Source organism: Python bivittatus, unplaced genomic scaffold (assembly GCF_059951505.1).
Source record: "Python bivittatus isolate LINGU-HERP-01145 unplaced genomic scaffold, Pbiv_v1 ctg000310_np1212, whole genome shotgun sequence".
NCBI classification, from domain to species: Eukaryota; Metazoa; Chordata; class Lepidosauria; order Squamata; family Pythonidae; genus Python; species Python bivittatus.
In genome coordinates, this window is record NW_028277054.1 from 12,553,865 (window position 1) to 12,575,583 (window position 21,719).

General features: G+C 43.1%; 2 protein-coding genes across 5 annotated transcripts in view; both read right to left on the reverse strand.

The window, feature by feature from the left end:
- The window catches only part of PHACTR4 (phosphatase and actin regulator 4), a 75,646-nt gene extending 67,332 nt beyond the window's left edge, over positions 1-8,314 (reverse strand). The window contains exons 1-2 of one of the 4 annotated variants that reach the window (XM_088140131.1): positions 8,172-8,314; positions 6,432-6,557 (exon numbers count right to left, since the gene is read on the reverse strand). In XM_088140131.1, coding sequence (XP_087996257.1) covers positions 6,432-6,449 — 18 coding nt within the window. In that variant the 5' untranslated portion in view covers positions 6,450-6,557; positions 8,172-8,314. Of the gene's footprint in view, positions 1-6,431; positions 6,558-8,144 lie in introns of all 4 variants that reach the window. The other 3 variants (XM_088140130.1, XM_088140135.1, XM_088140134.1) reach the window with 3 other exon arrangements.
- A 9,547-nt stretch (positions 8,315-17,861) lies between these two features.
- MED18 (mediator complex subunit 18) lies at positions 17,862-21,184 on the reverse strand. The gene is made up of 3 exons (XM_007438410.4): positions 20,990-21,184; positions 19,132-19,217; positions 17,862-18,598 (listed from the first exon to the last, which is right to left on the reverse strand). The coding sequence occupies exons 2-3, from the start codon at positions 19,202-19,204 to the stop codon at positions 18,045-18,047; spliced, it is 627 nt and encodes a 208-aa protein (XP_007438472.1). The 5' UTR covers positions 19,205-19,217; positions 20,990-21,184; the 3' UTR covers positions 17,862-18,044.
- Between the last annotated feature and the right edge of the window lie 535 nt (positions 21,185-21,719).

The following is a 21,719-nucleotide window of genomic DNA, read 5'->3' on the forward strand; positions in this document are numbered from 1 at the left end:
TCTAGAATGGCTCCCAAAGTATGATTATGCTCAGCCTGTGAATGTAATTTTCTCCCATTTGATTACTTTTTATCCCAAGCTCCTCCAATCTACAGCTAAGCTAAAACTGCCTGAACCCCAGACGTGTTACAATTAAGGCTACAAATGAACACTGGTATTTCAAGTTTGCAATTTTGCACTAGCAGCAAATTAAGGATATCCCAACTTAGAGTTGGCCAAAATAAAAAAGGAAGGGAGAGAGGGGATCAGAAGAGGTCACAGTCAGCCTTTTTCTATCTTCAGAATTCTCTTTATGACCCACTGGCTGGGTTCACATAGCATCCTTAACCTGTTCAGTTAACACTGGAATTTGGGCAACATGCTAAGTGTTGTTGTTGTTCGGTCATTAAGTCGTGTCCGACTCTTCGTGACCCCATGAACCATATCGCGCCAGGCCTTCCTGTCCTTCACTGCCTCCCTGAGTTTGCTCAGTTTCATGCTCGTTGCTTCAATGATGCTACCTAACCATCTCATCCTCTGCCGTCCTCTTCTCCTTTTGCCTTCCATCTTTCCCAGCATCAGGGTCTCTTCCAAAGAGCCCTCTCTTCACATTAGGTGGCCAAAGTATGTGAGCTGTGGTTAGCTTTAACTTTGGTTAGTTTTTTTTGGTGTGGATCCACCATTTGTATGATTCAATGTTTCATGCAGATCCAGAAAATGGGCTAATTCATTAGCTTATCTAGGCTTAGAAGCTAAGGAGGATTGGGTCTGATTAGTACTTGGATGGGAGATCACCAAGCAAGCTAAGCTACACTGGAATGTTAAAAAAAAAAAAAAAAAACATCCTGGAAGAAGGAAAATGGCAAGCCACTTCTTTAAAGTTGCCATGTAAACTGAAACTTCAGGAGTTTGAAACCACCAGGAGTCAAGCTTGACCCAAAGGAGAATTTATTTAAGGGTTAATAATGATTATAAGGTAGACCAGACCTGGCTGGGGAATTCTGGGAGTTGAAGTCCACACATCGTCAAGTTGCCAAGGTTGAGAAACACTGAGCTAGATTGTGAAGTCAGAAATAACGTTCCAGGAAAAGGAAGCAATAGCAAACTACTTTTGTATAACTGCCAAGAAGACTACATGGACATGCCCATGAAGTCATCAGGAGTTGTGCTCCAGTCAAAGGAGTCTTGACCTGACTACGTTTTCAGTTAAAAGTGTTGTGAAGCCAGCCCATGTTTGAACAGGAGCAGGGGTGGCCGATTCACTGAATTCTTTCCATTACTTGCTACAGTTTTTCTTACCCTCAAACTGCCGGTCACTTTGGCTGGTCCCATGCCCAGCACAGTCAGCAAGGCAAGCGAATTGGTAACCAGACCAGGCAGTACCGCAATTCCTTGGCCTAAAGTTTTGTAACTTGATTTGGTCTTGCCTGCACTAACTGCCCGTTCTTTATTTTATTTATGAAGTGTATACACTGCCTCAGGCCAGTTGGATCTCAGGTGAGAATGTGTCTGTGTGCATGATGACTTACAACCAATGCAGCCAACACGTTAGATGTCTTTCATAGCTCCCTTCCACTCTTTGAATGTTCTGCCTTGCCTCCTGACTTTCAGGAATTAGCGCATGATCGTGTGAGAGCCTGACAACAGCTCAGTTTTAATTATGCAACTGCGAATTCTACTTTGTAATTTGCATACCACAAGCACAAAAGGACTACAGCCTTTGCAAAAGTGCATTCTTGGCAGTACATTCAAACAGTAGCACAACAACATCACATCCACTAAACTGCAAGAATAAACCGATGAATGCCCACAGAGGCCACTGGCTTTATCCGTGTCTCCACTGGTACAAGCCAAGGCTATCAACACACAGCTGTCTCAAGAACCCTTCTTGAAAGCACATTTAGTAGTAATGGCAGGATTGTGATCAGCCCTGGGCAACTGAGGCCAATTTCCCACAAACTCCAGAGCAATGTTACATCAGGGGGATTGTGGGAAATTAGAATAGAATTAGAATTCCAATCTGCCTACCACTGGAATCCCAGGACAGTAAGTGAAAGTTGTCCAGATGTAATTTGGCAATACCAGATCTGCTATAAATAAATCTGCTTGCTTACTTTCTTGTAACAGGAGGTCACGAGACATATATAGTGCTCCCTCTTATTTTTCCCAACAGAGCCAATTTGGTGTAGTGGTGAAGGCACCAGGCTAGAAACCAGGAGACTGTGAGTTCTAACCCTGCCTTAGGCATGAAAGCCAGCTGGGTGATCTTGGGCCAGTCCCTCTCTCTCAGCCCTAGGAAGAAGGCAAGGGCAAACCGCTTCCAAAAATCTTGCCAAGAAAACTGCAGAGACTAGTCCAGGCAGTTGTTAGGAGTCAAGACTGATGCAAAGGCATAAAACAAAAGCCCAGTGAGGTAGGTTGAGCTGTGTGTGTGTGTGTGTGTGTGTGTGAGAGAGAGAGAGAGAGAGAGAGAGAGAGAGAGAGAGAGAGAGAACATGCACAATTGATCCAAAGTTACCCAGTGAGTTTTCATGGCTGAAGGTGAAGTAGAATCTACCTCCCACTAGCCTTAACCAATACTACCCTACCGGTCTCTTTTCTCTTTCCTTTTCATCAACCATCCCTAAACAAGGATGAAGACAGAACAAGGAAGAGGTCCACTCAGAAAGGAAGTCTCTGGGAAGGGACTTCAGGGAAGAGTCAGATGGTGTCAGAGAGAAAGAGATGTTCGTGTGTGTCTGCATGTGTGTTTCATGCAAATTTAAATTCATTCCTGATTCCTGTTATTTGCCTTTGCACTTCTACACTGAGTATCACAAGCAAAACTGCATTTTATGCTCTTATTCCCACCCTTCCTTTTCAGCACCCATCTGTCTTCTGCAAAGCTGCACCAACATTATTGCCCTGCTCTTAACCGCACAACAATATTACACCAAAATTTACAATACTTATGCATCTGGTCTTACTGTGTTTTATATCCCTGCATAACAAATCAACGAGTGCTTAACTTTTATGTATCACCACATACTTAATCATACTATTTTACCTAATCCAGCCTAAGCATGCAGAGCCAACAGGCATATTTTAGAAGAACAACATACCCTCTGCATCAGTAATGGAGAATTTGTAATCTGCACAAAGCCCCCCAACCCCATTTTTGTGGCTACTGAATTCCAATAAAACCAAAATCCAGGAGCAGAATGCCATGTTTCAGCAGCACAATGTTTGGCTTTTGGGGAGGGAGGTCAAGGCAGGAGAGACCAAGGTCCAATTTCACTCTTAGCTACAGAAGCTCACTGACTGACTTTGGACCAGCCATCCTTTCAGCCCAATCTATCTCACAGCTCTGTGGAGAATAACTGGAGAAAGAAACACTACATACGTTGTCTTGAGCTCCTGGAGGAAAGACAAGATATAAATCTAATAAATAAAGTAAGTATTAAGTCTCATCTAGGTTCAGTGCCCCTATTTCACATAAAAAAACCAGACCCCCCCCCTCCCCACCAAAAAAAGCAGGTTAGCAATGGGGACCCCACTCAGCCACTGTGTCACAACTGTACTCGCCATGTTTCTTGGCAGGCAATTTTTAAAATGAACACAGAAATGGAATATGTAGTTACAGAATAGGTTGCTCCCACCCACCTATGCCCTGAATACTATATGTACAAGGCATTTCTGACAGTCATTCCCAAGAATCTCATAGGAAACAGGGGAAGAGAACTCCAGGGCTTAGATGCTAGGAAAAAACATCTCCCACATGTGGCAATATTTGTTTTATGCTGGCCAGGTTCACTCATTAAACCCAATCTAAGCTTAGTGCAGGAAGAGGCAAACTAGTGCCTTCCAGAGATTTAAAATTTCAGCTCCCACCCCTCTTAGCCCATATGGTCTGTGGGAAGGGACTATATCAGTGTTGCTCAACCTTGGCAACTTTAAGATGGGTGGACTTCAACTCCCAGAATTCCCCAGCCAGCATGGCTGGCTGGGGAATTCTGGGAGTTGAAGTCCACTCATCTTAAAGTTGCCAAGGTTGAGTAACACTGGACTATATGATCCAAAACATCTGGAAAGTACCAGATGGCCTACCCCTGACTTAGCATTGACAGTAACACAAGCTACGGTGACTCATACATTAAACCACAATTTAAAAAAAAATCCTGGCTTTGCTGTCTGTGTGATCACAGCCTATGCCTCATGGTTCTAGTACCCCATCTGGCTCACATCACCCGGGGATGCTCTTGGGGGGGGAGTGCTGTTTTCAGCCCTAGCTCAGGAGAAGCTAGACCAACATTCACCCGCAAACAGAGACAACGCAAACAAAGAGCATTGTGTCAATAAAGTTTGAGCAAGGTCCCAGGGCCAAACGTTGGTTAGACCTCCTAACTAGACTGAAGTCAACGTAAAGTTCATACGCGCAGAAAACGTAAAGCAAAACAGGCCCCTTTGGGAGTCCAGAGGTGCATTCGGAATTCGGAAAGTGTGCAGTGGGTGCATTCACAAAATGGCTGCCCCAGGAGACGGTCTAGTCACAAAATGGTTGTCATGGCTATCCATTTCCACTCGTCCCACGGTAATCCATTTAGTCATGTCATAAAATCCAACCGAACATATTGTACAAACATCATACTACTTAGAGATGCGTCTTTCGGTAGCTTTTAAAAACCCAGCAACAAACTCTGGGGAGTTGAGGAAGTGGAACACTTCTTTTTTCTGTTTAAGTCCATTGCTTAAGGCATTTGTGACATCGCAACCACTATCCCCAAACAGCAGGACCAAGCAACACCCTTATCAGAACGAACTCCCTAATCAGCGATCACGACTAACAAACAGCTAAAAATAAACATTGGGAAAAGTAAGTTCCTCGCACTAGGGCTGTGACGGTCCCAGAATATATTTATTCTTCCTCTCTCTCTTTTTTTCTTTTTCTTTGCATCAGAAGGGGGAATCGCTCTGACAGACCGTGTCGCATTAAACACAGAACTGCAGTCATCCAGAGGACACACTTTGGCAAGCTGAAGTGCTGTCAATTTCAACTGGAGAGTTACACCTACGCTCACATCTTTCACACTAAAATCAATAGGACTTCAAAGGGCTCAGCTGTGGTTGGCTTTTTGTTTTCTTTTTTCTTTTGGTATTTACAGCTTTTGTAGATGTATCCTATGGTGCAGCAAGCAATATATAATGTTTTCCCAGCTTCATCCTAACAACCATCCTGAGAAATAGCTTACACTGAAAAATGTGACAAACCTAAGATCTAGCAACTGGTTTACAATGTAGAAAGGGAGATTGGTACCTAAGTCACCCAATCCAATTCTATTATGACAACTACACTACAGAGAAGTGTTTCTCAACCTCAGCAACTTTAAGATGTGTGAACTTCAACTCCCAGAATTCCCCAACCAGCTGGTTGGGGGATTCCGGGAGTTGAAGTCCACACATCTTAAAATTGCTGAGGCTGAGAAATACTGCTATAGAAGCTATCACACAGATTTCCTTATTAAGCATCCATTATATGCCACAGACTTAAAGGGACCCCCTTCCTCTTCCAAATTTAAACTTTATTTCCACGTATATAGCATTGCATTGCCAAATTCCTAACTTTCAGATGTGTCTTGCCTGGCTTTGCATCACTTTCACTTATTTAATTTCAAGTATTTAACAACAGTTCACTGTTTCAAATATCCAATAAAACTTTTATGCAATCCATCTTTCTTTCCTCAGTATTAAAAAAAAAAAACCCCAGATGAATTAGTGTAAGTTTATGCCACAGTAATTTATTTAGCTTTGGTTATGCTACAAACTTTGCCTAGCTACCTCACCAGAACTTCACCTATATTAACAGCAATTAATTTACCACAATTCAAGCAAATACAAAGAAGCAAGATCAGAATCTAACAACAGCTATATATGACAAAGATACACATCTGTTTAGCTTAGTAAATATCCTTTGCCTTCACCAATTAAAATACAGATTAATTTATCGAGTGCTTAAATGGAAAACCTGTGTAATCAGAGGCTACCAATCAGAACGCATGAAAAGAAGATATAATCACAACATACAGTCCTGGGTAGATCCCGTTTAATAATCCACATTTCTTCTCTACTATTCCTCTGTGGAAAGGTCTATCCTTCTTGCAGAACCTACAAAGAATTTTCCAGAATGGGCAACTCAAACACTCAACATCCCATTAGTACATCCCATTAGGGAGGGAAACAGCCACAAGTTACGACATACAGAGGACACCAAGTTAGAGAAACTAATCTAGAGAAAGCTACACTTATCCCTAACTAATCACTATAATTATTTTCATTCTTGATTTTCAGCACACAGCAGCAGGAGGCATAATTCATTTGACCTAGTTAACAAGCATGTTCTTCATTTTCTCAAAACCCATTACTGTACTTCTTTTTCCACCAAACGATCAAGGGCAAAATAATAAAAATTAGCTCACCTCTGGCTCCCCTCCCATATTTTGGCAATGTATGGAAAACACTGAAGGATTGGGGTGGCGGAGATCTAACGGCGGGCTATCCCGAAATGAAGTTTTCACTCTTCCCAACAGTTCAGGTTTTTCACCCTGCAGTACAGGAGACAGAGCCACAGGGAAGTCTAATCATGTGTTACTTTGGTATTCAAAAGCATGAAATAATGTCAGGGAAGAAAACAGGCAGGAGACAGAGAAACCCAACAGGGAAAGAGGTAGACCCTGACAAATAGATAACAGCAACAATGTGTTCATAAAAGTTGTAATGACAAAAAATACAACAATGTTTAAAAGTAATAAGAGATACCCCTAGAAACTCCACTTTAAAGCATCCAGGTAAGCGATCACAAGTTTAAAAATTTAGAATATGTGCCTCCCCATTCACAAGAATGAGGTCACATCGCTTAGTTCAGTGGTTTTCAACCAGCGGGCTTGTTTCTAGCATGCCACACGATTTTTGCCTTGTTTTTTTTTTTTCATATATTTTTAAAAATATAATCCATATAGTCAATACAGTGCAGATATTTTTTAAAAATGTGTAACTTCCCCTCAAATGTGTCTGACGTATTTAAAAATATATGTGTGGGTCTCTGTGTGTGTATATACACACACACACACACACATTTAATATATAAATATATATACATTTATATATATATACATTTAATAATTTTCTGGTGTGCCACCGAACTTTAGTATTGTGCTGCGGATTCAAAAACATTGAGAACCATTGATTTAGTAGAAGGAAGAAAAGAGATGCCTGTACAGGAACGTAAACTTAGGTATACATGCCTAGAAGGCATGAGCGAGACAGTAAAGAGAGGGCTGGATTAGGCCATCAGCCTTTCGAGTCTAACATTTTGCTTCCTCCCCAGCAGTCCAGATGCAAGGGGGAAGTCTCCAGAAGAACAGCTGTCTCCCTTAGCCACTGGTATTTAACATATGCTCTTGAGAAAGGAGCGTGCAACTAGCACACAGACCCTGGGACTCAGCACCACTGATCGCATGATCCTCCCCGTATCTATCCAGGTCCCCCTGTCCCAACCAACCAAAGGGGTGACCATCATCACATCTTGCAGCAATGACCCCCAAAGGTTAACTATGAAATCGAAGGAGGGATCCCCTCCAGCAGCCTCTCACACACCCCTCACACACCCCACTTGCCCCTCTTTTCTGGATGCCTTGGACTACACTTCCCACACCACACTTTCTGGATGCCTTGGGCATTCCCCCCAACACCCCCCCTTGCCCCTCCTTTCTGGATGTCTTGGATTACAGGTCCCACCATGCACAGCTACAGCCAAGAATCGGTGCCCTCCTGCCCTTAAACTGCGGGCAGCGGCACTGATAAAGTCCTGGGGGGGAAAGAAGGGGGGGCAGAAGGAGAAGGTGGAGAAACTTCCAAAGACGCCCCCCCTGGATGAGGCAGGGCTGATCGGGGGAATTCGGGAAAGGCTGGAGAATCTGCAGGAAAAGGAGGGCAGGGCTGGGGGGGCGGCAGGGCAGAGGGCGAGGGCGTCGAAAGGAGAAGCCGAGGGGCTGGAAAGGAAAGGAGGGCGGGGGACCCTCGCCCAGTCCAGGTGGGCTGCAGCGGAGCCCGCGTGGGGGGTCGCCGCAAGACCCCTCCCCTCCTGGGAGGGGCGAGTTTGGAGTAAGTCCGGACCGAACTTGTCCACGCACCTGGGAAGGCGGAAAGGAGCCGCTCACCTGGGCAACTCCCTGCGGACGGCTCGGCCTCGCCTCCTCCGTCCCCGGCGCCTCCCGCCGCCGCAGCCGCCTCGCAGCGTCCCTCGGAGGCTCAAGGTCCTCGCCGCCGGAAGCCCAGCTCCGGCGGCGGCGGGGGGGGGAAGAGAGAGAGAGAGGAGAGGGGGGGAGAGGGAAAAAAGCCAGCGCGCGGCATGACGGGACTTGTAGTCCGGCGGGAAGGGGCTGGGGAAGGCGGGGCCAGGTGAGCTCCGGCAAGGTGAGCGGCCGGCGGAGCGGCCTGGCTTGGGCCGAAGGGCGCGCGGCTTTGCTGCGGACCGGGAGCCTGGCGGCGGCTGAAAAGAAACGGACTGGGTTTATTTCACGGCCACGAAAGAGGGAAAAGGAAGCCAGGCGACCCCAGCCGGCCAAGTGCGCGCGTTATGGCGAACTAAGCAAGCTCTACGAGCATGTGAATAAAGTGGACGAGTGTCTGCGGAGCCCGTGAAACGCTGCGCGGAGTTTGCGGGGAATAGAAGTTTAATGTATTATTGTTGGCCGCACAGTCAGCCAGATGTTTAGACTGGATCTGGCATTTTATCATCATCATCATCATCACCATCATTTTCCTTAGGAAAGCTGTTGCCACAATAAAGGTATTACAGTTCTGTACTCTACGAGGGAGCCGTTCGATTCTTGGCCGTTTGCTGCGGAGGAGGAAGGAGAACGCGGTTTCTGCGCTGCTGCCAAAGAACTTAATATTTCTGACTGCTGTTGTTATTAAGGACAGTAGTTAGTACCTCCTTCCTTAGCCGGATTGCACCTCCATTCCCATAGTCCCCAGCTGTTAAAGCTTGGAAAAGCCAATGGACACACCTGAGAAGGTTTATTTCTCAGTCCATGGCCGGGGGGGGCTGGGAACACCAGGGACTGATGGCGAAGGAGGTTCAGCCTCGTCTAAACGGCCACAGGTTTTCAACCAATTCTAAACAGCTCAGGGATTCGTAGTCGTAAAATATATATATGTAGGAAATATTACTTTAATCTACCGCATGGCGAATAAAGACATTTTCATTGAGTTATAGAGCAAAGACTTCTAGCGGCAAGTCAATTTTTCCTCTGCTTTGTTTTATATTCCCTCCTGGGCAGAGAGACTATTAGCCTATAAAAATGCCATCCTTCATAGAGAGATTGAGGAATAAGTGTGCTATTAGTTACAAGCGTAAATATATTTGCCCAGGAGATCTTTGTGGAGCAGAAAGGGGATGGGGAAAACATACACACATGCTATTTAGTGTGGGTTTTTTAAATTGTTACTGACTATAATATATGAAAAAGAGAAAAACTGGCTGCAACGAACCACACGCGTGCACGCACACACACACACACACATATATACCCATACACACACATACACATATACCCAGACACACACATTCATACATACACAGAGACAAAAAAGACAATAAAAGATATGCATTATATCTTATACCATATTTCTTCAGTTTTTAAACAAGAAGTTAAACCTTGACCACCCAGAATCATACTGGTCAATCCTTCCATTATGCCAGTAAAGAACCCGTTCAAAGGCAGAGAGTAAATACATGTTTTCAATCCAGGATATGAAACCTGGAATAGCAGATTTCCAACAGAGCAATTCCATTTAGCTACATTCCATCCCTGAGAAATCCAAAGTGATCCATTCTTCCAGGTTTTTGTTATATATAACTCAACTTGCCAGTAACATTTTAAACTCTATTTCTTCTCCCCAAAACCTTTCAACAATAATACAAATATTAAACCAAAATGGAACAACTTTAGAACAAGCCCAAATCATATGTGTCAGAGTCTCTGCAAATATATTACAGGTAGTCCTCGACTTACCACCACAATTGGGACCAGAACTTCCATTGCTAAGTAATGCAGTTGTTAAGTGAGTTGTGCCCGATTTTACCACCTTTTTTGCCGCAGTCGTGAAGCGAATCACATGGTCATTAAGCGAATCCAGCTTCCCCCATTGACTTTGCTTGTTGGAAGCCCCCCTGGGAAGGTTGCAAATGATGATCACATGTATTATCTGCTTGTTGGTGATTTAGCGTGTAGTGTGAACCCAGTCATGGAGTTTGTCCAACTTAAATTGTGCAGCTTAAATTGCTAGATCTACAGCATTTTAAGGAAGTGTATGAATTCTTCTTGGATTATTACTGAAGTTCTTTCTGTTCAGTGCAAAGTGGGGTGGCAGAGATTTTGTTTTATGAAGGGTTGTGTTCTCTTGAGCAGTGTTTTTCAAGCTTGGCAGCTTGAAGATGTGTGGACTTCAACTCCCAGAATTCCCCAGCCAGCATAGCTGGCTGGGGAATTCTGGGAGTTGAAGTCCACACATCTTCAAGCTGCCAAGCTTGAGAAACACTGCTCTTGAGAACAAAATAGGGAATACATATCAGGAGGCAGTAAGGTTGGAGTCAACCATATTCTTTTGCTCGCTAGCTAATCCTTTCATCTCTTCTCCTTTCCCCTACCAATTCGATTTCCTCTACGTTCACAGACTTGCAGGCTGCTGGGGAGGGAGAAATGGGTTTCGCCCCTGGTCTGAACTCAGGGTTGTCTACAGGGTTCATTCAAAAAAGCCAAGATGGCACCCTCAACAGTGTGATCGAAGCCGTGCCTGTTTTCTATGTGCGCACATAAAAAAAAGGTGGAGCTCCAGTTGCACCATCGTGAGCACCATCTTGACTTTTTTGAACACACCCTGTGGACATCGCCATCTGGCCTGCTTACAGAGGAATTTGGGAATCAGGTGGAAAGCTACTTAAGGATCACAGGTTGCCCCCCACGAGCTTTAATTTTTGCCTCATTTTAATATTATGACAATATTAATACCCACACACACACACACATTTATTACAGCCATAAGGCCAGCTACAATCAAAATATACAATAGTGACCATCTTACATGTATGTATGTATGTATGTAAGTGTGTGTGTGTGTGTGTGTGTATTATATATATATAAAACAAAACAATATTATTTAATCTACAATTAAAGTAAAAGTACTAAAATATATCAAAGTAAAATACTATGTTACAAAGTCTTAAATCTAAATAACGGTGGAGTGTACTGTGCAGATGGTAGCACAAAACTGGGCAACTTGGGAGGATATTTTCGGATCCTTGTCCGAAAGGAGTAGCATTAAATAGAAATCACACTCCCAAATACCCAAATTTGAATCTTGGATTACTGATTTATCCTACATTTTTTATTTTGTCCCCAGGCAGAAGCTAAACTATTGGATCCCATTTTTTTCTAGAAATAATTCAAAGGAATAAACAAAACTAAAAAGAGGATGCTGGCGTAGAAGGTCCCCTTTCTATCGCAGGGGATGGAAGTCTCGGCTCACTTGATCCCTGCTCCGACACACGTTATTTTTTAAAAACAACCAGATTGGCTTTTTTTTTTCCTGGCGTCAGAACAAACAAAAATAAATGATGGGAACAGAGAAAATTCAGGACCTTTCACTCCAGAACAAAGTAAATAAGTAACCTGGTGCTCTTAGCAAAATCCATCTGACCTTGCCCCTGTGGAAGAGAATGTGGTTGTGCAGCAACAGACAACTGGCAAAGCAACAAGATGACTTTTGCAAGCCAGGCCTGGGGGAAGATAACAGCCCCCAACTGGAAAAACAAAAAACAAAGAAACACGTGTGGTGCCTACTGCACTGTCTTCAATCCAGGACTCCGATTTCAGCAGAGAATTAAATATGTTGAGAAGAGGTTAGAAGCTCAGGTATTGTTTTAATTTTTGAAACGAGTTTGCACCCTTCATGAAAAACAGGGCCTCTGTTTGGGGGGGGGGGGTCAAAAACATGAAGCTGGCAGCCATGAGCAAGCAATCAGAGCCATGCACCCTTTTGTGTGTTGTGTAAATGTCCACAGATGGGGCTTCAGTCATGCAGTCATGGCTACCATCTTAACCATTTTGACCCTTCTCCCCATAGATGCCATTGGTGAGAACCAAGTATTTTAGATTTCAGCCATGATCTTTTTCTAGGACACCCCCTCTATTTCTTCCCTCCTGTCACTGCCATTTTTTTTCCTCCTTCAACAACCCACATTTCATGCCTATAGGGCATACAGGCAAAAACTACCTTCTTGAGTTATTCTGGAATCCCACCTCCAATATCTCTTTTTTTCCTCCAAGACCTTTTATATTTTTGCAAACTTCGGAGTTGCATTAACCAGCAGGCACTATGCTCAGATGTTGCCATTGTAGAGAATGGATTTCCTATTAGTGGACCAAAGTGATCTTACATTTTAAATTGGATTTCATAGGAGGGAATTTGCTCTAGAAATCCTTTTCAAGGAGAAGAGAATTCTGGTGAAATTGTCGTGGAGAAAATATGTTTCTGCACACATTTAGCAAGGAGGGATGTGTGAACTCTTTGTACAAACCTCTCTCTGACAATCTGCGGCCTCTCTGGCTTTGCGTGTTTTTGTTAAATCCCAAGGGAAGATCTCAGGCAAAAAGTCCCTCAGGGAACTTTTTCAGACTGGTAGATGTGGGTAACGGAAATTAACCCATCAGCAGTACCGTAGTATCTTCCGATGATAAAAGAACTCCCCAAACTTTCTCAAGGACTCGAAAAAGTACAAAAAGGGGACCTTCTTTTTGCAGGAAAAGAAAACTTAAGAGAAATTTTAAGGTGGATTTTAGCACTAGTTTCAGTCATAATTGAACCAAACAGTCCTCACTCAATAAACCAGGGTTAACAAGCAACAGTGGCTGAATACCCACAATCAAGCAATTGCTTAATTCAGTGTTTCTCAACCTTGGCAGCTTTAAGATGGGTGGACTTCAACTTCCAGAATTCCCCAGCCAGCCATGCTGGCTGGGGAATTCTGGAAATTGAAGTCCACCCATCTTAAAGCTGCCAAGGTTGAGAAACACTGGCGTAATTTTTGTAGAATATTTAAGTATACTGATGAATGGCATAAGAGGTGAGGGCCATTCATGCTACTCAATGCCAGTTCCAATCTCTTAGGCTGTGTTCTTCACACTAAGTTGTATTGTTATGGGCTCTCTTTGTGAGGGGTTCTTACATCTGTTCCACCAGGATGACCATCTTCCTTTTCTGTAATCTGATGTTCTATTTTTTTGGTTTTCCATTTGTTACGCCACCAAGAGCCATGGGAGAATTGGGTGGCTTTAGGCACTCAAACATGGTAGTTCAGTGTTTCTCAACCTTGGCAAGTTTAAGATGAGTGGACTTCAACTCCCAGAATTCATCGCTGATGGCTTAACATACTGCATCAACCCTCTTCTTTCAGCCTGTCTTAACTTTCAACCTGGAGCAGCTAAAAAGCAAGATGACAGAGAGAAAAATGAACATCATTGGAGGTTTCAGAGCATTAAATGCACAGGCACTTGATTACAATCTTCCTAATAAGCATCTTGTCCATCCCAAAAGGGCAAGATTAAGAGTACTGCAAACATCCAGAAGGTGGCTGTCTTGAACTAGGAAATCTTAATATGTTCTGATGTCACAGAATCAATACACAAGAAGTGTACAGTATAGTTTTCATCCAGGGCTACTTTAAGATACTAATACATTCCCCCGTTTTCAGGAGGCTGAAAATCTGTTTGTTTGACCCCACTGCTAAAGAAACAGGCACTGTATTTGCATTTAGACTTCCCTCCACCATTCAGTCTTCATCCAAACAATACAACAAAGGAGGAGAGATCTGGGTTCTCTCACAGACATTGCTGAATTGATTTTCCAGCAACCTTCACCTTTGGCCAGGCTGACGGAGGCTGCTGGGAGCAACATCTGGAAGATCATAGATTCTGCATTCTTGCAGAATGACAGGAGAGTGTGTCCTCTTCTGAACTCTGACAACCTACCATGACTTTTTATTCTTTCACAGGAGGCCCATCTTGGCAGGTGATGGCATCTGGCTGGCCTGTCTGGACTCAGAAGCTAAGTACCATCAAGTCTAGTTAGTTTTTAGAGATAACCTGGGAATCCCAGGGCTGAGGGCTAGAACGGGAAGTAGAAAAACCATCCCTAAACAAAACTGTGGCCAACCACTTCTGTATCATTATGAAGGAAACTTCATGACCTGTCCATGAAATCAGCAAGAGTCAAGTTGAACTAGAAGGAAGATAACGTTTAAAATGGAGCTATGCACAGTCCCCTACTTTGTGGAAGCACCATACTTATGCTTCCATAGTTAGTAGACTTCTTAGATCAATTGGCAGAGACATCATCTGCATGCATGAGATCATAATAAAGATAGGAAGGTGTCTTCAACTGAGCTATATCACATAAAGGGATGGCTTATTAAATAAACTGGACTTCCACACTATGCTAAACTGTATCTTACAAACCAAATACCTGAGTTCCCATAACATATTAAGCCAAAATTAAACCACAGTATGATTTAGCACACATCCAACCAGTATCTTTTCTGCCATGGTCCCCACCCTATGGAATACCCTCCCGCAGAGGTGAGGCAGGCCCCTACTCTCTTGACCTTCCGGAAAGCAGTGAAGACTGGCTCTGCCAACTGGCATTGGGCAAGAAAAGGGGCAACCAACCCTGGGGGTGGCTAGCACCTTGAAGATGCTCCTGTATGTTAATATCTTTTCTACCAGCAGCACCTTGGAAGATACAATTATTTATGTATGTATTTGGTTTTTATTGTATTTTTATACAATTTTTATTGTATTTTAATTAATATTTGTTTTTATTGTAATCCACTCAGAGTCACTTCCTCATGAGATGGGCAGTGACCAAATTTGAAATATGTGTATATGTATATGTGTGTCTGTCTGTGTCTGTGTATAAGAATATATATATATATATATTCTTAATTAGAGGAAATGATTAAGAAAACGTTGAACTACTCCCAATGCCAACTTTCCTGGAAATACTGGAAGAACTGTATTCCTCCAGTCTGATGCCCTCCAGAAATGTGTTGGGACTACATTTCCCAGGATTCCCAGCCAATGTAGCTATTGCCAATGAAATAGCTGGAAAGTCTGGGAATCAAGAGTGAGAGCGTATATTCTACCACCTCTCCTGGTTCTTACCACCTCCAGTTTCAAATTGCTAGAAGCTTTTGAGCTGTCAAGATTCTTTGGCAAAAACATGGAAAGCCAAAAAGAGGGATTGCTTAAATTCTAAGCCTTTTGGTAAAGAAATCTACTAAGGGCATTTAAGGACAAAAATTAGACAACTTTTGATCTGAAGATTTTCTGGTTTGGTTTTTTTGGGGTTTTTTTTTTGACAATACTGAACGTGGCCTTTGAATCATACGCCGCGTTTGCACAATATTCTAAGTCGTAAATCATGATTTACAAACTACAGTAGCTGGGTCCACGCTACACGAAGCCAAATCAAAAGATGAATAGTGCAACGTGGGAACCTGATCACAATTAATTAAATTAATTCTATGTTACAATTGTCTGGTCTTTGACCGTAATAAAGATTTGATTGATTGATATGTTAGGATCATATGTGTCATAATTAGTCAAGTATCAATACTAAGTTTCATGTGAACTCCTATTAGGGCTTTGCGACTGTTTTTCTAATCATGACCACTTTATAAACCAAAGAAAAGCTCCCTGGACTTTTCAGTTTAGATTACATCACAAATGGATGAAACCCTTCTAGCTGGTGAGGTCACAGCCCTCATTGTTTCATAGCCTCCTCAATTAACATAAACTGGATTGACTTGTGATGACTGCTACCTGTTCGTGGCAAAAAGGCAAGCAAACCATGCCGATGTTGTGTAATTTACCTGTGAGTCGAATTCAGAAACAATGACGCAGTCAACGTAGGCACTTGCAGTTCTCGTGGGGTTATGTCTCATTTGTACTGTAGGTTTGACATTTGTTTTTACAAATGGCCAAACTGGCTCAGGTGAGTCAGATCAGCTCACCTGCTGCCATATCTGCATCCAGGTGTGCTGTGGCACATTCTCCAAAATCCCAAGAGGTCTTTGGGCTCCCCAGCCGTTTGGAATCCTAGGGCTGAAGCTAGATGGGGAAGTCCGAAGAGGACCCCAGAAAGAAATTGCAAAGTATTTCCTTATTTTTGCTAGTTTAACTTTTAGCAACTTCCAGAAAGGGCTACCACATGAAGGCTGCTAGGTCTGCACTGAAGATTTTTTAAATCAAACACAACTTTATCACCTTCCACACCTTGGTTTCAATATATCTGCAGTGTACTGAGTCCTGCAATTTCCTAAGAGACAAGACGCAATCAATGCTTTAGGATAGGTATTTTTTAAGAGAATCTCTAAAAACATTCTGGAAATACCGGATCACAGTTAGAAGAGAATTGGGGTGTGATTAAATGTAGACTACCTACTATAGTATGCTATTATTACTTGAGTCTTTATGATTAACATCTATACCATGGAAGGTATTTAGTGGAACAATTATGTCCAGTTTTGAAAGATCCAGCTCAGAAGAGTGAGTGTTACGCCAGTTGCATAACAAAAGAGTAGCATGATTCTTCGAAGAGGTACAAATAACACTGTAGGCAATGTTACATTCTGTTCCTGTTCATACTATCCTGCTGTACAGCAGGCTCGCCTCAAATAAGCATGGCTGGAGGAATCTATCATTAAAATATGTCTACCCAACTGTTTGAGCTCCATCAACACCACCTCATGTTACACACATCCTATAAAAACATACAATCAATAAAGGAGAAAAGGTAAGAATTTTCAGTGGTTCTCAATGAGAGAGAGACTGGAGTAGAAGGTGGTATCTGTCATGTCATGTGCTGAGAAGAAGCTTTTCCTTGACCTAATGTTCTCCCCACCTCACTTGTCTCAGTAGCTTACGGGCCAGGTGGCATGATATTGTATTGCAGTAATCAGGAGAAAGTGCAGGTTAATTATTACTGACATATGGGAGGATTAATTCAAATCTGAAAAGGTTACAGATTCATAATGACTGAAGTAGTAGCTAAATTTTCACCAGTACTTCAATCTGTACATATTAATTATTGATGCTAGGAAAGCAATCGTGAAAATCTCTTTCCAGAAAGCAAACCGAACCAAGGGCCAGTTTCCAGTGGATGACTTAGCCCCGGTAGGCTGAACGATTCTTTTCTGGAGCCAGTTCCAGAACTGAGGTGGATCCCCAGCAGACAGCTTTCCAGTGGGACCTCTCCTATATCAGCAAGAATTTCGAGAAACCTATTTCATATACCAATGTTGGGTGGATTTCAATCTGAGTCAATAAGATAATTATTACATACTTTAAGCCAGGATTATTTAAGACTGCATAATTATGCTTTTAGTGTAAAAAGATCCTATATATCCATTACTGTTTTATACATTTAACACTCCTAACAATTTCTGTAAGACCACAGTAATTCCTGTTTGAGACTGAGGGGAAATGTTCTACACAGGACCACTAAAGTCAGCCTCTTATTGAAATATTTAATATCTCTACCTGTATTATTCCCCCTGGATGAAAGACCAGTAGGAATTAGTCTAAACTCAGATGATTCTCCCTAATAAATGCAAGTTGAGTACACTTTAGCAAATTCTTTAAAAAAAAGAATGGATATTACTTTAGGTTACCCAAAAATTGCAGTGACCACAAAAACAAACAAAAAAATCTAGAGTCAAAACCATTTTGAATTAAGCTGGCTCAAGGAAGATTTGACTACTACTGTCAAAGGAGGAAGCCAACAGCAATAACTATCTTCTTTATTGTTAATCGTTTGAAAATAATCTACATTCAAATTAAGCGTAAGGCAACCAGGCTATCCTAATTTTTTTTTCTTTAGAAGGACATGAGACATATCTGCACTTCTGAAGCTTCTGAAATCCTTCCACCTTTGTAAAAGGAAAGATCCAGCTGCAGTTACAATCCATCTCACATCAATCTTTTAGGATCAATTTTCTCTAAATGGACTAATGGCTTTAGCTGCTCAGCAAAACTCCTCATGTCATCAGAAACCATGTCCTGTCCTGCTGGCACTACAATGCTGAGTTCCACAAGATAGGAGAGAGACAAAGGCTCAATGTTTTCGGTGTTTCCCGGGATGAGGATGCGGAAGATCTTGTACACCACAATCTTCATAATGCCTTTGCGGAACACGTGCCCCTTGGCTACAAACTCGTGGTCCATGCGGAAGCCCATTTCAACCAGGAAGTCTGTCAGGTTGTCTGAGGTGGCAATATCAACACAATTCCGCACCAAGGCATGGCGGTTTTTGTCTCCCATTTCCGGCTGTCCAAGATACCGCAAGTGCCAAGGAGCACCGGGTTTGTCCATGGAGCGTCGCGTGCGGAGAACAAATGGGCTGGCCTGTTGGCCTTTGAGAAGGAAGACCATCTCATGATCTAGAAAAGTCTCAGGTTCCATGTTGTCACACAGGCCACGAAGACGATGAAGAAGGCTTTCCAGACTTTGGTCCAAAACACTACCTGGAGAAAAGGCAATATCGAATAGCTAACCATCTTCACTGACATGAGAAACGTTTCTTCTTGTCCAACAGCCTCCATCTTCTAAAAACAGCGCTGAGCTACAAAGAGCACCAGGGTCTCTCTAAAAACGCACTGAGCAGGAAAAGGTACAACCCTTCACAAAAGATACAGGTATGATGCCTCTTAACAAGGGAGGCCTCATCACAAATTATATTTTGTACATCCCAAATTCATGAGATCTGAATGCAAAGCAGGTGTTGGCTGCCAAATTAAAACCTCAAATAGTCAGAATTAGTTCACTGTTGAGTATATATTGTAGAGCAAACCTGTCTTTTTAAATTTGTAATGTGTCAAACAGCCCCATGGGTTGCCAGCTCAAAACCTAGATAATACTCCTATCTCTTTATTAGTGCAGCAGCTATAAAAAGAATGCACTTGAAGGATTAAAGAACTTCATATTCTTTTAAGGGAATGACATATACTGTAGAATTAATCAAATATAAGAGTCAAGCAAATCCTTGCCTACAACTCACCTTGAAGCAAGTGTTCCATCATGTTAATGGTACCGCCAGTGACTGGCATCATAGTAACAGGTGGAGCCTCCATTTTACGATGTTCGCTACAACAGCAGGGAAGACAATATATATATTTTTAAAAATCTAGTCCCGGTTCTCCTACCTGATACCTTTCAGTCCTATTAGAATTACAACCTCTAAAAATTTCCAAGCAATGTGGGATCTGTAGCTCCAATACAGAGTGGAGAAAGCTAATCGAGTCAATAAAATACAAGCACAGCTTCAACATTATTTCTGCAAACACAAAGGAAGGATTTATCCAAGGCAAACATAGCTGATATTTCTTTTTCATTGTATGATTTTTGCACATACATCTCCTACTGTCCAAAAGTCAATTAGGAGGCCAAAGTCAATTAGAAGTTGAATAAACGTTTGGTTGGGGTGGTGTTTTTTAAATAAAGTGTAGAACCACGGATTTAATAGCATTCCAGTGGGGCAATAGATTCCAAAGGCGAACAGTGACACTCAGGCCATCTTCCTTGTAAAGAGGTAAGCCTTGCAAATAAGCCCTCAAAAATTACTAGTTTAGCCTCCAAAAGAGATACAGCAACCTGTTATACACTAGAAGGCGATCCAGAAGTGTGGCTGGGTTAATACGCCATGCTAAGCCAAAACATGTTGGCTTCTTTGGTTATTGTGAATCCAGACAGTATTATTAAATTAGATTTTAATCATATATATATGTATGTATACACACGCACACACATCTCTAAAACTCAAGGCAGCAAACCTACTTACTACTCCTGCCTATTTTCCCCCCAACCACTGTGAGACAGGTCGGGCATGTTTTACAAACTGTAGTTTATGGGTTAGACCATTGTCTGAACCATGGCAATGGCACGTATTCAGTCAATCACAACTAATCAAGCCATGGCTTCATCTACTATGGGATCACCCCATCCTCTCCAGCACCCGCTGCATTCCTAGCCTGCGTGGGGATAAGGGCAGCGGGGCCAGAGCACCCCACTTCTCTACCCATCTGCTCACCTGCAGGCCATTCCGGGCAGCTGCCAGGCAAACCGGGACTAAATTCTACCGGAGGCTGCGAAAGGACCAGCATTCCTACAACCTAATGGGGGTGCATTAGAGAAGTGGGGCTGTGGCACCAGGTCTGTTTTTATTTTTATTGTCAGTGGTCGTTATACTGCTTTATATGGTTTTATACTGTTTTTATACTGTTTTATTGGTTGTAAGCCACCCAGAGTTGTTTTAAGATGGGGAAGGAAGGGAGGGAAGGCCAGACTCATGAATGAACACCCGGGGCTCCTTCCTGACACACGTTTAACCCCACCACGAAGGAAAACTCCGCCAGGCCCTTGCTCGACGCCACCACCACTTCCTAAAGCCCTTGGTGGTTTGTTTCAAAGCCTTCATGCATTTCCTGCAGGAGGAGAACAAGCATGGTTTGTGCAGCGTCTGAACCAGGCCGCTGTTTCATCTGAACTGCTGCTAGTTCGTTCGTGTGTGTGTATATATAAAAATAAAAATAAAAAAAAATTTAAAAATATTATTATTTTTTTACGAAGCCGCCCATCTCACTTCCGTGACTCCGGGCGGCTCACGAGTCAAAACAGCAAAAACAAACCCGGGTCAATAACGTTACAACCCTGAACCACAAACGCAGCGTGTAATCGCCCTGATAATTTTTGCTCTCCTTATCTGCGCAAACTATTTAAGTATCCTGGGGCTAGATGCAACCGTTTTGCTCTTTTTCCTCCCTCCCTTTGGGAAATTGGCCCCCAGCTGCAGCTGGATCCCAGACGCCCCTCCTCAGTCTCCGCCCAAGCCTTGAGCTCCCGGGTCGGCCAGCACGCACCTGTCCGGCCGGCGGAGCAACCCTCTCCCGAGGCACGCGCGGCTCCCGCAGTCAAGCGCAAGAGCCTCTCCGCCTGGACCCCAGCTCAGCGCGCGCGGCCACGCATGCGTGCTCCCCTCTGCCTGTCCCGGGCGGCGCCATCTTCCTTGTTACGTCATTGTACGGAAAGCTCCCGCTCGTGGCCGGCTTGGGAGAAAAGAAAATGGTGCTTTACAGGAACGGGGCTCCGCTTGGTTGGTTCTGCGTGACGTAGAATTTTTGCGCCACTCAGAAGTCGTGGTTCGAGAAAAGGGGTCTGGGTTCTGCCCTCTCCTTGGCGTCCTTTAGATCAGATCAAGGCATGGTGGATTTTAGGATAGTAATTGCTCCAGATCCTAATTTGAGGCCATTTCGAATCATAAAGTTATGCTTAGGAGGGAGATCAGGGAGAATAACTTTATCACTCAAGATAAATGTGGGTTTTCTCATGCTTTTGAAATACTTCTTCAGTGAAACAAGTGAAATGTCCAGGAATGTGGCATACAGTTCAGGCTTGGGCTTTTTACTCTTCCATATTTTTATTAATTATTTGGATGAAGATGGGGAGGAAATTCGACAACATGCAATTGCATGGGGATAATTAATACCCTAGAAGACAAATGCAATTCAAATTAAACTTGATAAGTTAGCACAGTGTTTCTCAACCTTGGCACCTTTAAGAGGTGTGGACCTCACCCCCAGGATTCTCCAG